Consider the following 21,252-nt stretch of genomic DNA (forward strand, 5'->3'; position numbering starts at 1 on the left):
AAACATTTTTGTCAAAAAGGTACAGTGAATGTTTAGAATTTGATTTATCTAAGTTCTTATTTAAAGAAACATTTATGATTAATTATGATGTGGAAAACACATTTCACTATAATTCATTATTTCCATAAACACTACTATTCAGGGATTGTTTACACCAGGAGAAGGAAAATAATAATGAGATTTTTCAAAATGACATTTCTCAGTATGTTTAAATTATGTAATTATATTTTAATTCAAAGTTATCCGATTTTAGTTAAGTTGATTCCATACATGGAGCCAAAGCTACTTGATTTTATTATCCCGAATGTTGCCTGGCTGGAATTTAGGATTTAGTCTTGAATCACCCTATACTGCTGTCATGAGAACTGGAAAGTCAACTACAGGAAGGAGTGAAACCCACTGAAATTTTCAGCTGATGAGCAAAAGTAAAAGCATGCTTTAGGATTCAGGCTTAGCAAGGAAATATTACTGATATACAGAAAGAGGAGAGAAAGGGAAGGGAAAGAAAGGGAGTGGGGAAGTGATGGAGGGAAAAATACACAAACTTTACATGTTATATACTTAATTTGCAAAGAAGTCAAGGAAAGACAAAATAAATCATGAAAAACAAATTTGCTTGTGACCAAAGCACAGATGTAGTGACAATTGCTTTTGGCGCCATAACCTTCAGCAATAGGAGACAGGACTGAGCAATAGGAAAAGAGTTAACAGCAAAAGGCAAGGGAAGCACACTAGTTGCCCAGATTAGTGGGCTCCAGATGCTCTTTATTTGATGGGCAGTGCTGCTGATGGGTTTTTTGGTTGATGCCTCGGTTGGGTGTTTTTTAATTAGTTATATTGCTTTATGGTGAAATGTACAAATCTCTACTTTGTCCCAGGCCTTAGCACTCCCTATTGTCTTTCTCCTCTTGGGCCAAATTCACATACCAAAGTTACTTCCTCTGGTATTTCTTAAGTTACTTCTATGAGGAAGACATTTGCATTTGCCACCCTTGCCCTATGAGTCAAGTGCCTCTTTATGGGACATTTTAGAGGACATGGCTAGAAAAGATTGAAAGTTGCAATGGAAACTTTTGAAAGGTATAACAAGTTATAGAATTATTCTTTAATACAGTTAAGTAAATATTTTATTTGGCCACCTTTCTTAGTTCAGATGTTAGCAAAGCTTTAATATTGGCTTTCGGGTGTTTGATTACTGCCTCTTTTACATTTTATGTGTTTTTTATTTTTATTTCTTTAAGATGATAATTGACTTATAACTGTCTCTTTTCAAATAAAATTTTATGCAGAATCCCAATATTAAAAAACTAAAATTTTATTTTGTTGGCATTAATACATTGGATAGGATTAAATTATTAGTTACTTAACAGAAAAATAAGCAATAAGGTTATAGGTGACAGTTTTAGTTTTATGTCCTATGCAGTTTCCAATTATTTCTGTATTTTATGTTGGTTACATGGTCGTAAGGATGCCATTTTTGTTTAATTGAAGACAATTTCCTTACGACCATGTAACCAACATAAAATACAGAAATAACTGGAAACTGCATTAAATATAGTACGAGATTTGCACAAAAAATAGTGAATTCTAAAGTAAAAGCTAACATAGTATTGTTCTCTTGTATACCTAACAGTTATTTTTAAATGTTAAGAACATTTAAAAAATTATATTCTATATTTCTAAATGAAATTTTAATCAAGCCTTGGTGAAATCCCTGAAATATTTCTGAAAAACAGCTTTAAAACCACTGACGTTAAGTCACAGTGCTGTACTATGTCAGTCTGAGGTCCTAGATGAGATTCAACCATTTGCTGGCTTTGTGACCTATGCCTGTTTTATCAAGTGTAAGAATGGAAAGAATGCCTGTCCTTCCTCCCTCATGGAACTGTTAGGGGAATTAACTTGAGTAATGAAATAAAATTAGAGCTTATAAACTACAGAGTGCTATATTAAATTATGGTATCATCACCTCATGTTTTACCCAACTGCATTCACATTTTTTCCTTGACCTTGACCTGGCTCCTTGTCTAGGCTCTACTCTTAGCTTGGCTTTGGATTCCTCCCTGACTAGCTCACTTGCCTTTAAGCAGATTCTATTACAACCTTGGTCCCCTCTTGTCACTTGTCTGAGCTCCCAGGCCTGCCCAGATGCCTGAACTTTACAACTGCAGATTAAAATTCTGGGGGATTTGCCATAAAGAGGTTCAAGAGAGAAAAGAGAGGACAATATGTAATAACTTTGTACCAGTGATATGGTATATTTTTACTTTGACTTTTGTTATGGATTTTTTTCAAATATGCAAAAAAGTAGAGACACTAGTATAATGATTTCCCACCATACCCATCACTCAGCTTCAGTATTTATCAACATTTTGTCATCTACTCCCCACTTTCTTTTGCTGGAGTATCTCTAAGCAAATCCCAGAAATCATTTTATTCCACTTTCAGTATGTATATCCAATAATCTTTTTTAAAAGTCTAATAAAATTAATAATAATTACTCAACCTATATTCCATTTCCCCTAATTTTCTTGAAGTTTTTTTTAGACAATTGATTCGTTCAAATCAAAATCCAAACAGGGCATGTATTGCATTAGGGTTTATGTCTCTAAGACTTAGAAAATCTATAATAGTTCTCCCTACTTTTAAAAAACTGTGTTATTTGAGGCACAACATATACACAGTAAAGTACTCAAATCATAAAGGTACAACTTAGTGATTAGAAAAAGATAATACACATACACATTTACATCTACATTCTTTTAACTACCACCTAGATAAAGAATTCTCTTCTTTTGTTAATGCCATTTACTTGTTGAATGATGCATTAAGGCAGAACATTTTAACTAAACCTCTTGTGTATGTTTATATTTGTTTCATAAAATAGTAATTCCCAGTAGCTTAAGCTATTTTTAACTATTTTAAAATGTTGAAAATGCTGATGGAAAAGCTGTATTTCATCAGCATAGCTAATAAGTAGGTTAACTAATGTAGTTCATCAACATAAAGTCAACATTTCTTTGACTTGGTAATTTTGTCAGTTCAGTATGGTAACATGAGTTATCTTCTGAGATTCAGAAGGACTAATTAGTCATTACAGATGTCATTTATTAATAAAAATAAAAAACAAGTTATAAAGTAAATGCAATTTATTCTGTAGACAAAAATTCTCAGGGACTTCCCTGGTGGTCCAGTGGTTAAGAATCCACCTTCCAATACAGGGGACATGGGTTTGATCCCTGGTCGGGAAACTAAGATCCCACATGCTGTGGGGCAACTAAGCCCATGCACCGCAACTACTGAGCCCTTGTGACTCAACTAGAGAGCCCGCATGCCACAAACTGCAGAGCCCATGCTCTCGGGAGCCTGCGTGCCACAACTACAGAGCCTACAGTGCTCTGGAGCCTGCACGCCACAACTAGAGAGCCTGCACACTGCAGCTAAGACCTGATGCACCCAAAAAATAAAAAAATAAATAAATAAATAAACATTAAAAAAAATTTCTCAGAAAATGGGATCATTAGCGGGAAGAAATAATAAAATTGGAACCATTGTCATAGAACCATAGAATTTTAGATTTAGGATCTATCTTAGAGATAATTTAGGCGAACCCCCTCACTGAATAGATGAGGTTAGATATGTAGTTAGAATCTTTCCTCAGAGCACATAGATAGCTAGGGGTTTTAATATATTATGCATTGATGTTTGTAAATCACCTTTAATTTCTGATTGGAACTTTTAAATATCAGATTAAAAATGAAGTTTTCAGGTACTGACTACCAATATGTGGTTCTGCTTGGGAACCATCGCCGTATTTTTCTTAGTGTAGCATTTGCATGTTTTATTGTCATTTACCCCTATTAAAAATAAGTGGAAAACTGATAAATGAAGATGCTGTTACCAGTGATAAGTGTAGATCCCCTATATAACATAATTAAGATGATGGTGGAAATCATAAAGCATGCTAGCTGTGTGGACTCTTGTTAGCTTCAACTGAGTAATTTGACCATGTTCAGCTTGGAAGAGAGAGAACAAAACTAAAGAAGTACAGTGCTGGATATACCTCATCAAAATGATGACTAATGTTAATTAAATGTGGAATTAGGAATTTAGAATATTTTTAGCTCTATGTGAAGATCCATGTTCCAGTTTCATTCATTTGATTTTTGCACATATTTTCTGGAAGTCTTTATGTATTAAAGCAGGAAACTGTACCAGTTGGAGGATACAGTTTTTTGTGTTACTATAGTAAATACATCTTAAAACTGTTTTTCCCCAAGTTTGCAAGTTCCTAGTTGGTGTGACTTTGAAATCACACTGCTTTTAAGTATACATTTTATTTCTATTTTAAAAACCTCTGCATTCACCATTTAGGTATAACAAAAAGTGAATTCATTCCTCCTGATTATAAACATCCTCTATCTTCTGGAATATGGAACTTAGTGGACCATAAGATTCCCCCAACTAAATGGCAAGTGTTCCCTAACCCAGTGTCCTCCTCTCTCCCTGAGCCTCTGTCTGCCTCAGCAGCATGGCACAAGTGAGGAAGCACCTCTGCTGCCCCTTTCATTCCTAGGCTGATGGACCGACAGGCTCTGTCCCTAGGAGTTAGTGAAATGCCAGCAAAAGTAGCTATGATAATGTTATGGCATTATGCAATTTCACAAATCCAAGAGGAAAATTTATCAACACAGTGTTGTAATAATAACAAGGAAAACTTTTATTTTGGAGTTCCGTAAAGAGGACGGAATGTCACTGTTTCCTCTTCTTAAACGTGGGACGTCTTAGAAAAACTTTCAGTAAAGTTCATAGAAGAAATTTCATAGTAGCCTGCCTGAATATTTCAAGAAATTCCATAAAAATATTATACATGAACAAAGAAGACCAAACTTGACATGAAACACATGAATGAATCTCTAATAAATGGTTAGCTAGAGTCTCTGTAGAAATTTGTTTAAAAGCCCAACCAAAAAGGTTAAAGGTTAGGAAGTATTACCTTTTGTCCAAGTGAAATCTAGAAATGGTTGCCAAAAATAACAAATAAAACAAAAAATGTTAGGAGTAATTCATTTATTTCTTAGATGATAAATGTGAAGGTTTGAAGAGAGAGAGAGAGTGTGTGTGTGTGTGTGTGTGTGTGTGTACTGTATCTACTGAATGGCTCGATTTCCTAATACTTAAGTATCTGGAAAGTTTATGTCACTCACATGCCAGAGAAAATTGTGAGTGTAATAGAAAAAAATAATTGCTGTAATCTGGGGGTTTTTTTCCTAAAATTCCTCAACCTTTATCAATGTTAAAGAGAAATATTATTATCTTAAAATAGTCTGATTTTGTTTTCAAAATCACTTTATAAGTGCTTGCTACAAAAAGCTCGTCATATACCATTCTGTTGGTTGTAGTTTTTAATCCAACACCAGTTCTAAAGACTTTTGACAAATTTTTTAATGTTTCAGATTTTTTTCTTCTAGTCTATTTCTATTGCAAAGAAACCAAATGTAATTAAAAGAAACAAACAAGTAAACCATACACTGCTGACACTAACAAGACCTAAATTCAGTTAGTCTGCATGGTATTACATTGGTTATTTTAAGGAAAAAAAAATGAATGGATTTACAGAGACTATAACTCAGTTCAAGTGGCAGGTTGGTTTCCAGCATAACGCACAACCTCTTTCCTCTTCAGGAAGGATATAGTTACCCATATAATGAATAGGAGAGCAACAGTGACACCATTAGTGACAGATTTATTCTTGTTTTCTCAACACTGAAAGTCCTGTTATAAGGATACATAAGGTGCAGAAGATAATGCTTTCTTTTTTAAATAAGGTCTACAACTACTCTTCTCAAGAATTTTAAAAATTTAAATATTTGAGAAAGGCTTGTTATAACCTTAAAATGACTTATTTAAATTATGTACAGCAAGGTTTATTCATGTATCCATTTATCACTTCGAATGTCTTGAACTTATATAGGACATGTTACACAGCAAAAACAAGTATGGGTTTATAAACAAATGATCCCGATATTTTAACAGTTTACTTAATTGTGTTTATTTTTAAATATGTTTGCAAATCAAAGCAAATCAGCCTACTGAGTTTCCTGAATTGCACAATTTCTTTTCTTCAAAGGGTACTTTGTGAAACTGTAAAGGATTTTGTTGCCAAAGTAGAGAAGGCACATGAAAAAACGTTGGAAAAAGCTGTTGCAGCCGATGCCGTGGCCAATAAAGTAAGCGGGACGTGTTCAGGACATGAAGGTTTTTTACTGACAACGTTAATATTGAACTGTGTTTTACAGCTAAATTGATTAAGTGGCTTTCCTGCCAAAACATCTTAAACCAAGAGAAAAACTACTTTTGAATCAGATATGAGGGTTTAAAACATGCTTTATGGTTAGTCCCTTTAATATGTAGGAAAACTGCATTGCTGAAGACCAACACGCTGAACTTGATAACTCAACTCCTTTTTCCCACTGATTGACATTTTGAAGGAGAAATGCACAGTAGTCGGGTCACATGGGGGGAAATGCTGGGAAGCTGGCTTTCCAGTGGGAAGAGGAATGGTTTTCCACTTCCAGGCAAACCTTGGCCACTCAAGTTCCCTCCCAGCATGGTTGCTTGGATTTCCCAGATGTTATGATCCTCGGCCTCTTTCAGGGTTCTGTTTCTTGCTTTGCCTTTTTCTTTATAGATATTTCTTTTCCATTGTGAGCTTTCTGAGGCTAAAATAAGAATAGTTTACTGAACCTTGAAAGCTACCATCTTTGCTTTCATTTGTTCAGGACAGGGCATTCTCACAAAAGGCTTGGCTCTCTTGGGCTTTGCAAAGGAATGATCTTCCCCAGCTGTATATGGTGGTTTGATTGAGTGGAAGGAAAAGAAAATAGAAATATACGTTTGAAGTTTTCAGCCTCTTTCTCTTGTTTTTCTACTCTGTGGAGAGCTTCAGAAAACAGAAACCCTCTGTAGTCACACTTTTTTCTCATAACTGTCTCTGCTGTAACTTTCTCTTGGCATGTCATCAAAAACAAAGGGAGGCGGAAGGGACTGGAAATTGTGTGGAGGTAAAACGTATATTCGGCAGCAGCATCAATAGCTTCAGTTCTAAATGTTTCTTTACCCTTAGGAATTCAAGAAAAGCAGAAAGAAACAAAGGCCCAGTACTTGCTTTCTTTCTGCATCGTTCTTCCTTATCCTGTGCACATTCCTTTTTCTCTTTCTTTGAGCCAATAATCCCTTAAGTACTGTCACTCCTTTGCAAACCAGAGCTTTGAAGGTGAGTTTACAGGACTCAGCCAGACTTGGCAGTTTGTGTTTACAAGACTCAGACAGGCTTGGCAGTGCCTGTCTAAGTTGATTACTTAAAAAAAAGTTTGTGCAATGTTTTGTATAATGTACAGCAAATTTTGTATAATGCGTAAATTGTTAATGTAATGTGTCACTTTATCGTGAAGGTTTCGTTGTTTTCTTTTAAAGAAAAATAGCTTTAGGAAGATTGTAAAGATTTTCACGTGTGCGATGGTGCTTGAATAGTTCTGGAAGTATAAATCAGTAAATTTACAGAATAATTGTGCTGTTTTTTAAAAAATCATAAATTATTAAGTCCATAGCTGTCTAAGGTATAATTTGTAATAGATAACCAATTAATGATAAACATCAATGTAGGCATCTTTCCTCTAAAAATCAAAAACCATTCATTTAAACTTTCACTTTCCATCTCCACTAAATGAAGATTCATTCCCGTGCTTTTGTTTTCTTAGTGTTCAGTTCTAAATGAGAAGCTTGAACAACTGCTCCAGGCTTTGCACACAGATTCCCAGGCTAGTCCGGTTCTGCCGAGCATCAGCACTCTCATTGTAGAAGAAGATCCTGCGGAATCTTCCAGCGAAGAATCCTTGTGGGAAAGCAAGGAACAACTCTTGGATGACACTACAAAACCTTCCTCCCAGAAAACTGTCAAACCGAGGGAAATAATGCTGCGGGCAAACAGTTTAAAGAAAGCAGTGAGGCAAGTCATTGAAGAGGCCGGAAAAGGTACACATTAACAAAAGTAACTTCTGAAGAAGGGAGCAGTATTCCCGTGGCAAGCACAAGGGAATTTTCCTATTGGTCAGTCTGGACACACTTTAAAAAGTTTCAGAGATAAAGTACACTGGAAACATTAAAATAAAGTTAAAAATTACCTTTAAATCATATTTCTAAAATTAAAATTTTTTAAACTGGAATCTGTTAAATTCTTAAAGAATATCAAACCTATAAACTACTTTGAAAATATTTTAACATTTATTTCCTAAATGGTGATGTTGCTTTTTTAAGAGTTTATAAAAGTTACACCTATATTTTAATTTTTTGTATTAATTAAATATGTATACTTCTCTTAGAATTTTAGTAGTAGATTAGAAGTTAACTTTAATGTAAATAATATTCAGAAACAGATTGTAACTTGTAATTGGACTTGTATTGCATTCTCTAAAGTTCTTATATTTTATTTTTCTCTTCTGCTAAAAATATAATTTCGACAATTTAAAATTTTTCCTTTTATAATCTCTAGTACTTAACAGACATCACATGACCCCAAAGTTCATTGCCAATCAGTGCTTATTTGTGAATGTGGAATCTCTTTGGGTTTCTATTTCAATTTTCCTTTTTTAAGCATATTTTAATATTTATGGATCTTATTTTTGCTTGTTCAAACATATTTCTCTTCTGGGTACTTAAAGCGATGGATGACCAGACAGTTCACTCCTCTGAACCAGTTAATCAATCATTTGATTACGATAGCACAGAAACAGATGAGTCTAAAGATGAATCAAAAGAAGATGATGCAAAAGCGTCATTAACTGGTAAGAAAACTGTGATAAAATTATTTTGGAATTAAATAAAATGTAATTCTGCTTTTAGTTTTCAAAAGGCCTATCAGTTTGAAATAAACTATTTGTATTTTTAACAAGGTTTTTTAGAAGTTAAAGCTTAGATATTCATGAATGCTAAAATAATGAAGGTAACATTAATGGTCTAAATAGACCATTGTCAAGTACTCTCACATCCCTTTTTTATCACATGATCTGGAAATCATCATAATAAACTAAGGATTTGGGGACCAAATGTGGCTAAATATCTTAATTTTCCTGAAGAAAGAGTAAACACCAAAACAGCAGATTTTAACCTATTTTAGCCCGCAGATTCCTTTGAGAATAATATGGAAGCTGCAGGCCTCACATGCATAAAACTTGACATTTAAATAATTTATCAGTCCCTTGAGTTCCATTGATCAGCCTAGATGGCTGGTAATCCTTATTGGTAAATTAAGTTTTTAAATCATAGGACATCTAGTTACAACCCTATCTCTACTGAAATTATTTTTGCCAGGAAATTATTGTGTAGTTGCTTGAATAATATTAACTGTTTCTCTACCTTTTAGGTTTTAATTGAAGATGAATTTATACTTTTAATTTTTCATGTTGTTTGAGGGAAAAAGTGTTAATTTACTAGAATAAAACAAGCAGAAATATTAATGAAGATGAGAAGATAATATGAAAATAATTACATAGTACTAATGAAAATCAATTGATATTATATCACAACTGTTTGCCATCATTAAATTTTTGCTTTTACTTCCATTACATATAAACTTGGATAGATTACTTAAGTTCTCTGTGGTTTCCTCATTTGTGAAATGGGGATAATAATGTACCTACTTGTTGTGACCTTTAAATAAGTTAATGCACATTAAGTGCCTAAAATAGCACCTGGTACATTGTGCTGTAAAGGAATGTTTGCTGTCATTATCACTATTATGATTATTGCTACTACTTCCGCTGTTGTTGCTAACTACACTAACTTTGAGAGAGTTCTTCATTGTATTTAAAACTCTTAGAAACTTTGAAATTAGACCATATTATAGACCTCACATGTCTGACATACAACCAGTGTTTTTATATTCTACATCCTTAGTCCTTTTAGACCTTATGTGTACCTATTCCAGCACACAACCCAATTTTATAACCTTAGATCTTTTAGACCTTAAATGGCCCCATTGCAGAATATAATCCAACGCAGGCATATTTTACAACCTTGACCGATGGTCATTGAGCCTTCGGACTACTCACTTTCACTTCGTCCCCCTCTCATGGTCAGCTCTAATTCTTAGGAAGTTTTTCTTTTGTTAATGTATTGCGCTTTATATATTCTTCCTTAAATTTCTACCCATGATTACAGTTATTATTAATAAACTTTTATGTATGATAATGTTAACAGTAACAACTACTGACATTTGTGTAGGGCTTTATGGCTAGTTTAAAAGCAGTTTTACACACATCATTTCACGATATTGAAGGTGACTGCTGTGCGGCAGCCCTGAAATGATACCGAAAACAGCTTTCATGGCATCATAGTCTCTTCCCACACATTATATCTTCTTTGCCAGATTCTCTCTCCTAAATTGCTTTACCAATCTAATTTGATGATTTTAAACTTTTTTTTTCTGGTTGCACCCATTTGGTCACTATGATACCCCATTAAAATACGATGCTCCGTTTTGAGCAATATTCTCCAGATATTTCTGTAATGCAAGAATACACCGATACCTGTATGCTACTCATTCTGGACATAATGAACGGCTCTCTTTGGAGGACTGGTTTTTCAGCACTCATTGGTAATGGTTTTCTAACCAGCTACCATCCCACCTTACTATACTCTCATGAATTTGACCCTTCCGTTATAGCCTGCAAAGGAAACCAAAAAAATACAGATATAGTGGTGTAGATATTGTTATTGAAATAGGCATAGATTATACAAGTCTTTATGGAGCAGTATTTGATCTTATTTTTTGGCTAGTAATCCAATTTAGTGGGAATCAGTAGCGGTAGAAGTGTTTCTGTATTAATCATTAATTTTTTGCAGCATATTCATTGTATTATCATTGAATAATATAATAATTCGTACATCTGAGATGTGCAGAATACACATTAATATGATCAATGAGATGTTATGTTTAAGAAGAACCATGAAACATTAATTTAGTTACCTGCAATGGAAGATCAATCTTAGTCACTAGAACACACTCTGTTTTTTATCACAGATGAATATCAAAAGGCTGTTTTTATTAGAAATTAGTTCCAGGGCTCCCATCTGTCAAAAAAAAAAAAAAAAAAAAGAGTGCCTGTTCTGCTACTTTTCTTTAGTGCAGCTGGACTGTTTTTGAACAGAGAGATGAGTGTGTAAGATTAATATAGTTAGTTTGTAATTAGTCTTCGGGAGAGTAAAGATAATTAAGTTTTAGAGTATTTTTAAATTGAGTTTGAGGATTACTGTTTTTTAAACACCTGCCAATCGCTCCTAAATTAGTTAAAGATACTATTTGCTCTCCATTAAATTGCCCCAGTTTAGATAGAATTAAGTCTCTCTTTTTGTTGTTTACTTTGAGAGTAATTCTGTTTTGGAATAATTTTTTAAACATATTGAGCTTTTATAAAAATATGATAAAACTGTTTTGGACAAATCACTGTCATGAGTAAATAATTAATTGGGAAGTACAGGAAAAGTATATTGGTTTCATTTGAAAAAATAATATTTTTCCTTCCACGTGTAGAAGAAAATGCTACTCATGTTTCACTGTTAGCTCTGGGAATTACATTCCTTAAATTTTATCATTTATCCAACATTTTTGAGAAGAGGATTGCATTGGTAGTATACACTGCAACACATGTTACATTTTCAAAAATTGTCAGGCTTCAGAATTTCCTTTTTCTTTAATAATGGGTTTCTCACATTCAAATTATGAGGATCACTGACCTTTAATTATGGTAAGCATCTATTTTTTATTAATTGCCATCTATTCGAAATGGGAGATCAAGACTTCTAACTGTGGCAGATTCCTTCCACATAGTAAATCCCAAGAAAATGAACAGAAAATGGTAAAAGAATAAACACAATGTAATTATTTTTGGTTCTACTGATTAAACATGTATGAAATTATTTTATGTCATGAGTGTTTAAGGACTTGCTTATTTTTATAACTTTATCTCCTTTTAATCTGGACTTTTTGCCAACAGTTAAAACTGCACCTCGGTCTCCAGATGGCCGGGCAAGTCGTTCCCAAACTGACTCTGGCTCTGGTCCTGCTGTGGCAGCCAGTAAAGAAAACCTCCCAGTGCTCAATACCAGAATAATCTGCCCAGGTAGTACAGATTCTGAAACATGGTGTATTTTTAAGTATTTCCGTGAAAACGTATAAGTACTCATTTTCCTGAACTACAGAACTGTGTTCTTTTCTTTTTCTTTAAGATTTATTATTTATTTATTTATTTTTGTTTATTTTTGGCTGTGCCGGCTCTTAGTTGTGGCACCGGGATCTTCATTGAGGCATGCAGGATCTGTCGTTGAGGCGTGTGGGCTCTTCATTGTGGTGCGCGGGCTTCTCTCTAGTTGTGGCGTGCGGGTTTTCTCTTCTCCAGTTGTGGCGTGCAGACTCCAGGGCACGTGGGCTTTGTAGTTCGCGGCACGTGGGCTTAGCTGCCCTGTGGCGTGTGGGATCTTAGTTCCCTGACCAGGGATCAAATCTGTGTCCCCTGCATTGTAAGGCGGATTCTTTACCACTGAACCACCAGGGAAGTCCCTAGAAATGTGTTCTTAAAGGTAAATGTTCCTTTAAGAAAATGTTCTTGGTACTCTTGTCAGTCAGAGTCCAGATCCTTAGACTTTGGTGTGTACAAGAGTTGCCTAGGAGGTATTAAAGCAAGTGTTCCTGAACCCTGCCCTGAGAAATTCTGATTGAGTAGTTCTAGAGTGGAGCCCAGGAATCTGGATTTAAGTACTCATGGTAAATTTGATCTTATATTCTACTACCTTTTATGTATCTCCATAGCCTTCCCTGGATAAAGGCTTGGGATTAGGATAATATTAGCAGAAACCAAAGGACTTGTGTGGAAAGGATGGGATGTAAATGTAGATGTCTCAGAGGTCTCCTTAAGTACCATTTGTTTGACTCAGTGAAAACTTTCCAGATTCGTTCCAGAGTAGATTGGAACCCAAATTACACCCTGAAAATCAATTTCTCCTACAAATTATTTTTAAAGGTGAATCATAATTCAAAAATAATAGTTGGAGACTTTATTATCCCACTTTCAGTAATGAATAAAACAACTGGACAGAGCAAGAAGGAAATAGAAAACTTGAAAAACACGTAAGACGAGTATAGCTAACATGTCTACAGGACACTCCACCTAATGATAGCAAAATACACATTCTTCTCAAGTGCATATGGAAAATTCTCCAAGATAGACCATATATTAGGCCATACAACAATTCTAAATAAATTTAGAAGGATTGAAATCATACAAAGTATGATCTCCAACCACAATGGAATGAAATTAAAAATCAATAACAGAAGGAAATTTGGGAAATGCACAAATATGTGGAAATAAGTGGGTCAAAGAAAAAAAAATCACAGAGAAATTTTAAAAAATACTTTGGTATGAATGAAAACAAAAATACACCATACCAAAATTTATTTGATGCAGCTAAAGTAGTGCTAGAGTGAAATGTATTAAATGTCTATATTTAAAAAGTAGAATGACTACAAAAACCTAACTCTCCACTTTAATAAACTAGAAAAATAAGAGTAAACAAACCCATAACAAGCAGTAGGAAGGAAATAATAAAGTTTTGAGTGGAAATAAGTGAAATAGGAGAATATAAAACAGTACAGAAAATCAATAAAACCAGAACTTGGTTCTGTGAACAGTTTAACAAAATTGATAAGCCTTTAGCTAGACTGACCCAGGAAATAAGAGAGAAGATTCAGGTTCCTGAAATCAGGAATGAAAGAGGAGACATTGCTATGGACCTTACAGAAATAGGAAGGATTGTAAGGAAAAACTATAAAATATTGGATGCCAACAAATTAGATAACTTAGATGAAATGGACAAACTCCTAGAAACAGGCAAACTACTGAAACTGATTCAAGAAGAAATAGAAAATCTAGCTGGATCTATGACAAGGAAAGAGATTGAATTAGTAATCAAAAAACTTCCTCCAAAGAAAAGCCCAGGCCCAAATTGCTTCACTGGTGAATTCTACCAAATGTTTAAAGAAGAATTAATACACCAGTCCCTTACAAACTCTTCCAAAAACTAGAAAAAGAAAGAACACTTTTCTTAACTTACGTTTTATTTTATTTATTTTTTATTAAAGTATAGTTGATTTACATTATCATGTAAGTTTTGGGTGTACAGCACAGCAATTCAGTTTCATATATGTATTCTTTTTCAGATTCTTTTCCTTTATAGGTTATTACATAATATTGAGTATAGTTCCCTGTGCTATACAGTAGCTCCTTGTTGGTTATCTATTTTATACATAGTAGTGTGTGTATGTTAATCCCAGCCTCCTAATTTATCCCTCCCCCCACCTCCCTTTCCCCTTTGGTAACCATAAGTTTGTTTTCTTTGTCTGTTAGTCTCTTTCCGTTTTGGAAATAAGACCATTTGTGTCTTTTTGTTGTTGTTGAAAGAACACTTTCTAACTCATTCTATGAGGCCAGTATTACCCTGACACCAAAACCAGTCAAAGACATCATGAGAAAGCTATAGGCCAATATCCTTGATGAATAGCAACACAAAAATCCTCAACAAAATCCTAGCTAACTGAATCCAACAACATATAAAAAGAATTATACACCATGATCAAGTGAATAGTATCCTACTAATGCAAAATTGATTCAACATATGAAAATTAATCAACGTAATATACCATCTTAATAGAATAAGGAGCAAAAACTATACAATCATCTCAATAAATACAGAAAAGGCATTTTAAAAAAATTCAACACCTTCCAGTGGTAATACCACTCAACAAACTAGGAATAGAAAAAAACTTTTTAGCCTGAGAAGGCCATCTATGAAAAACCTATAGCCAACCTCATATTTAATGGTGAAAGGCTGAAATCTTTCTCCCTAATATTAGGAACAAGACAAGGATGTCCAAACTAGCCACTTCTATTCAGCCTTGTTGGAGGTTCTAGCTTGGGCAATTAGGCAAAATAAAAAGAATTAAAGGTGTTCAAATTGGAAAGGAGAAAGCAAAACTGTATCTCTTCACACTTTGACCTTGTATATAGAAAATCCTAAGGAATACACACACACACACACACACACACGCACAATTAGAGCTAATAAACAAATACAACAACGTTGTGAGATAAAAGAGCAATATATAAAAAATAATTGTATTTCTATACACTAGTAATGAACAATCTGAAGAACTTTAGAAAATAATTTCCAATAGCATCCAAAATAACCCAAAACAGTGAGTAAATTTAACCAAGAAGCTGAACTATTTGAACACTGAAAACTACAAAACATTGTTGAAAGAAATTTTAAAAGACCTAACAAAATGGAAAGATATCTGTGTTCATGGATCAGAGGACTAGATATTATTAAGATGGCAGCTCTCCTCAAATTGAGCTAAAGATTCCACACAACCCTTATCAAAAGCACAATTGCCTTTTTTGAAGAAATTGATAAGCTGACCTTAAAATTCTTATGGAAATACGAAGAACTCAGGATAGCTGAAAAGTCTTGAAAAGAAAGAACAAAGTTGAACGAAACACACTTTCTTTTTTTTTTAAGTTCCACTGTCTTTCTGTTCTTTTTTTTTTTGTAAATGGATGACCACAACAAAAGCAACAAAGGAAACACAATTTCTGATTTCAAAATTTCCTCCAAAGCTACAGTAATCAAAACTGCATAGTGCTGGCATGAAAATGGTCATATAGATCAATAGAATAGAACTGAAAGTCCAGAAGTAAACCCCTACATTTATGGTCAATTGATGTTCAACAAATGTGCTAAGACAATTATTTAATGGGGAAAGAATAGTCTTTTCAATCAGTGTTACCAGGGCAACTAGATATTCACATGCAAAGAATTATGATGGACCCCTGCCTCTCACCATATATAAAAATTAACTCATTATGGATAAAAGACTTAAAGGTAAGAGCTAAAAATATGAAACTATAAAATGAAAACATAGGCATAAATGTTCATAACCTTGGATTAGGCAATAGTTTCTTAGCCATGACTCCAAAAGCACAAACAACAAAAGAAAAAAAAGATAAATTGGACTTCACTAAAATTAAAGATCTGTGTGAGTCAAAGGGCACTATCAAGAAAGTGAGATGACAATCCACAGGATGGGAGAAAGTAGTTGCAAATAATATATCTCATAAAGGACTAGCATCCAAGATATATAGATAAATCTTAAAGATTCAACAATAGAAATACATATCCCAATTTAAAAATGGGCAAAGGATCTGAGTAGACATTTTCCCTAAAAGTTATTCAAATGTCCAATAAGCACATGAAAAGATGCTCAGCATCATTACTCATCAGGGAAATGAAGTCAAATCCACAATGAGATACCACTTTACCCTTTTGGGATGACTATCAAAAAAAGACAGATAATAACAAATATTGGCAAGGACATGGAGAAATTGGAACTTTCATACACTGCTGGTTAGAATGTAAAATGGTGCAGCCATTTTGGAAAACAGTTTGGCAGTTCCTCAAAGGGTTAAACACAGAGTTAACATATAATCCAGAAATTCTACTACTACATATATACCCATAAGAACTGAAAATACATGTCTGCACAAAAACTAGTACATGACTGTTTATAGCAACATTGTTCATAGTAGCCAGAAAGTGGAAACAACCCAAATATTCATCAGTTGATGAATGGAGGAACAAAATGTGGTATATCCATACAATGGAATATTAGTCAACCATTAAAAAGGATGAAGCGCTGCTATATGCTACAACATGATTACCCTTGAAAACATTATGCCAAGCAAAAGAAGCTCAACACAAAAAGGCACATATTATATGATTCCATTTACATGAAATGTCCAGAATAGTCAAATCCACAGAGAAAGAAGATAGTTTAGTGGTTCCCAGGATCTGAGAACAGTGGGCAATGGGAGGAATGGAAAATGACTGCTAATGGGTAAGGGGTTTCTTTTGGGGAGTAATAAAAAGTTCTCAATTAATAGTGATCATTGCACAACTTTGTGTATATACTACAAACAACTGAATTATATACTTTAAAGGGGTGAATTTTATGGTATGTAAATTATATCTCAATGAAAATATTAAAATAAAAAAGATAAATCCAGAACACATTTGGTTCTGGAAAGGCTTCCATGTCTAGAGGTCATATCTCTCTTCAAACCTGGGGCCCTGGGATGAACCTTTCTGGGCTGAAGCTGTAAATATGGCTAACCTTAAAACATTTTAGAAAATACTGTACTTTTCTATGGGGCATCCGAAATATGATTCTTCACCTCTTCAAACTGTTCTTTTCTCTCACCAGCATGGTTGTTTTGTTCATCTGTTTACTTATTTAGACATAAAGGGAACTGGCATCACAGAGTATACCATTGCATATTCAAAACTGTGAAATTAAATGACAGAATAAAATTCATCTTGATTATTTGATAATCGGCTAAACTTTGTAGCTAAAATAATGAACGTCTTCTAAGAGGAGCACATTGTTGAGGAAAGGAATGTTTGCTAAAGAAAGGACTTTTTTCCCTAGTGTTTCTCAATTGCATGATATATTTTTCTGAATTATTGTTTCCTTTTTGTCTATCTGTTCCCTTGGGTCCCCATTCCTTTGTCTTCTCACCAGACTTTAGTGCTTCTAGCCTTAATATTGGGTTTGTAGATCATAAAATTCGTTAGCTTTGAATACCATAACTAGTTAGTCGAAAGCTAACTAGTTGTTGAAATAAATTTGAAGTTTTACATATTTAGAGGTAATATGAATGCTTCATTTTTATGTTCAATACTGTATTCTTCTAAAATTCATAAATACCTCTGTTTAATATTTTGCTACTTATTCTTGACAGCAACACTGAATTTTCACCTTAGCATGTCAACATTTTTACTTGAGTATCATTATCTATGCTTTGAGAGCGTGGAAGTGATAACTCTATGACATTCTGGATAATTCAGCCTTTATTGTAAATTCCTTACAGACTTACTACCTTATTTGCTAATAAAAAGGAAGTAATATTTACTTGTAGAAGTTACAGAATCATTGATGGTAAATAAGAAACTGTCACGAAGAGATTCCTATTTAGGTCCTCACCTGCTACATTTTTTATGACAACATATAGATCCCAAGAAGCATCAACAACCTTGTATTTACCATGTATGGCTGAGTTGCTTTGCTGTGCACCTGATACTATCACAACATTGTTAATCTGCTAGACTCCAATATAAAATAAAAAGTTTAAAAAAAACCTTGTATTTACCAACATCATAGTTCTTAGTTATGATTAATGAGAAGAACAGACACTGAAAACCATGCTTTGGGAGCAAGGTGTTTCTGATTAGGTCTAAAAACAATGGAATGGCTCTTTCTGTTTTTCTCTTAACATGTGATCCTGTATTTTTTTTTTTCCGTCCAGGTTTAAGAGCAGGACTAGCTGCCTCAATTGCTGGGAGTTCTATTATCAACAAAATGTTACTAGCAAATATTGATCCTTTTGGTGCAACGCCATTTATTGACCCTGATCCAGATTCAGTGTAAGAAAATACTTCTGCAAATATTTTGTTTTGGCTTTCCTTGTTTCTGTTTTATACGAATGGTAACATTTTAAATGCATTGCAGTAAATATAGTTTCACATCCAAAAAGGATCATCAGAAAATTTCAAAAGTCGATAATGATGAGTACATTGACCCACTTGAAATACAGTGGTTTTCATGATCTGAGGTAGGTCCCTTCCGGTCTGTGGTCTCGGATAACAACCCAATGGCGAAGTGAGTCACAGCTCTGCACACTTTTTCCTGGAATACTTTATTCACCTCTGCCTTCATACTCACATTTTGGCTATTCCTTTCACCTCATTTTTTCTCCGTCTTGCCAATTCTGCCATCTTTCCACATTCGGCCTCTGGGTTTACTTATTTCAGAAAGCTTCTGGCCCACATTGGTCCCTTCCCTTCTCAAAACTCCTTAAAAAAATTGGCTGTTCAATATGTACTTCTTTTTACTTCCATATTTAATTTTGCTTTTGTTATGTCTCATTTTTCTAATGACACTCCTGAAGGACACTACTCCTTTGTATTTACTTTCCAAAGCACCTACAAGTAGGGACTCGATCTAGTTGTTTTCTGCTCAATAAATGTTCAATAAAAGTACAAGTGTGGAGGAGACTTTCTAATTAAAAAAAGAGGACTATTGGCATCTGACTGCAAGACCCTCCCATTTGTGTGTGTAGTGAGGGGCTTATGTAGGAGGTAGAAGAACTAAGATTTTGTTACAATTAATAGAAAAGCATTACCATGACTCTGTCTCTGCTTTGCCCTGCCCACCATCACTTTACATCACATGTACCGAAAATCACAGACATGTACTGGGGTCCTGCGCATGGCATATGAATAGGAAATGACTCCTGCTAAGCTTTCCTCTCTTCTATAAGAAATAGAGGCTTGAATGGTGCTAAGTGCTACTTTGTGTGCAAATTGTAATTGTTGTTAGGAACCTGAAATTGACTTTTATGTACTTTTCCTTATTATAGAGATGGATATTCAGAAAAATGTGTCATGAACAATTACTTCGGGATTGGATTAGATGCAAAAATTTCATTAGAATTTAATAATAAGAGAGAGGAGCACCCTGAAAAATGCAGGTAATTTTGGTAATAGCAATAATGTAATTACACAAAGGCAATTTTACTTTAATTTCGTTTATTACCTCTTTTGCTCTCTCTGCCTTTCAAGAGTAAATAAATAATAGTCATACTGAAATTCTCTGCCAACATTTATTTTCAGGAGCCGAACTAAAAACTTGATGTGGTATGGAGTCCTTGGAACCCGGGAGTTATTACAGAGATCATACAAGAATTTGGAACAGAGAGTTCAACTTGAGGTAAGTTCATCTAGAAGTAAAGACATTTCAGATTATCTTACTTTCCAAAAATAAAAGATTTATTTGTGGAGCTGATTTGGCCTCAGTTTCTCTTGAATAGTGTTTAAACACTTGAGGGGAAAAAAATAAACATGGTTATCACCTTTACACCAAAGGAGGTATAGACACTGGATATGCGTGACACAATTACCATTGTCATTAGATCCTGAAATTTGGATGTTCCTATGGAATTGCGGTGCTCTGTGAAATGGTAGGGCCATGGGAGTACATATATATGGGATAGCATTTTTTTTAAGACATTTTTTGATGTGGACCATTTTTAAAGTCTTTATTGAATCTGTTACGATATTGCTTCTGTTTTTTAAGTTTTGGTTTTTTGGCCTAGAGGCATGTGGGATCTTAGCTCCCTGACCAAGGATCAAACCTGCACCCACTGCATTGGAAGGCGAAGTCTTAACCACTGGACCGCCAGGGAAGTCCCCAGGATAGCATTTTAAACAGATTTTTCCATTTTAAGTTTCCAAATTCTGACCCAATTCTATAATGCCTGAAGTTTCACAAATCCCTGAAAATATCATAGTAAATAGAACCTTTTAATTTAAATGTATTTTTTTGTTTTAATTATCTCTAACAAGTTACTTAAAAGAGATTTTGAGCATTTAAACTTTTTAGTATTTTTAAACTAATTTAAATAGTAAATTAAGGACAGCAAAAGTTATTTAATCTCTGATTAACAGGAAAAAGAAAATTGGGGACATGACTCCGAAAAGTCTACTACTTTCTTAGCATATTATTTTCTTTCACCTTTGATCCAGGGTTCACTGTTTATGCTGATAAGCATGTCTTTCCTATCTTGTATCTTTTTATAACTAGATATTTTAAATTGAGGTATAGACTGCATACAGAAAAGTGTGCAAATCTTAAGTTGACAACTCAGTGTGTTAAACAGGACGTTTTTATTTTAGGTGTTATCTTGATAGTGGAACGTGGCCTATCAAGAGGTGCCTGGCTCATTCATTATCAACTAAATGTCCTAGTAAAGATAAGCCTGTTCTACCTTCCACTCTAGAGCATAACTACATGATCAGCTGGTTTGATTTATCATTGCTTGTAAAATTAAGATAGATGTTACTGGCTGAAAAGGTACAAAATGAGGAAGGCTCACACTTAGTAAACACTATCCTTGGCAGCCCCATCCGTTACTCAACTTGGGTTCTTGCCTATGGATTGTACTGTAATCATTCATTTTCTTTATTCATGTTCCCTAGTCAGCCACACTCTCCTTAAGGACAGGTAGGAAGTTGTGTTCATCTTTG

The 21,252-nt window shown here is 34.2% G+C and overlaps 1 protein-coding gene across 9 annotated transcripts in view; it reads left to right on the forward strand.

Moving 5' to 3' along the window:
* DGKH (diacylglycerol kinase eta) overlaps positions 1–21,252 on the forward strand; it is a 179,292-nt gene that overhangs the window by 120,166 nt on the left and 37,874 nt on the right. For all 9 annotated transcript variants that reach the window (XR_014256274.1, XM_082435364.1, XM_082435366.1 and 6 more), the window contains 7 exons: positions 6,131–6,230; positions 7,761–8,034; positions 8,721–8,843; positions 12,054–12,179; positions 18,474–18,591; positions 19,587–19,697; positions 19,840–19,936. Coding sequence is in view for 8 of the 9 variants with exons in the window: in XM_082435364.1 (XP_082291490.1) it covers positions 6,131–6,230; positions 7,761–8,034; positions 8,721–8,843; positions 12,054–12,179; positions 18,474–18,591; positions 19,587–19,697; positions 19,840–19,936 (949 nt within the window). In the remaining variant the exon portion in view is untranslated. The remainder of the gene's footprint in view (positions 1–6,130; positions 6,231–7,760; positions 8,035–8,720; positions 8,844–12,053; positions 12,180–18,473; positions 18,592–19,586; positions 19,698–19,839; positions 19,937–21,252) is intronic.

This window comes from Balaenoptera physalus (assembly GCF_965194825.1).
Source record: "Balaenoptera physalus genome assembly, chromosome: 18".
Lineage (NCBI taxonomy): Eukaryota > Metazoa > Chordata > Mammalia > Artiodactyla > Balaenopteridae > Balaenoptera > Balaenoptera physalus.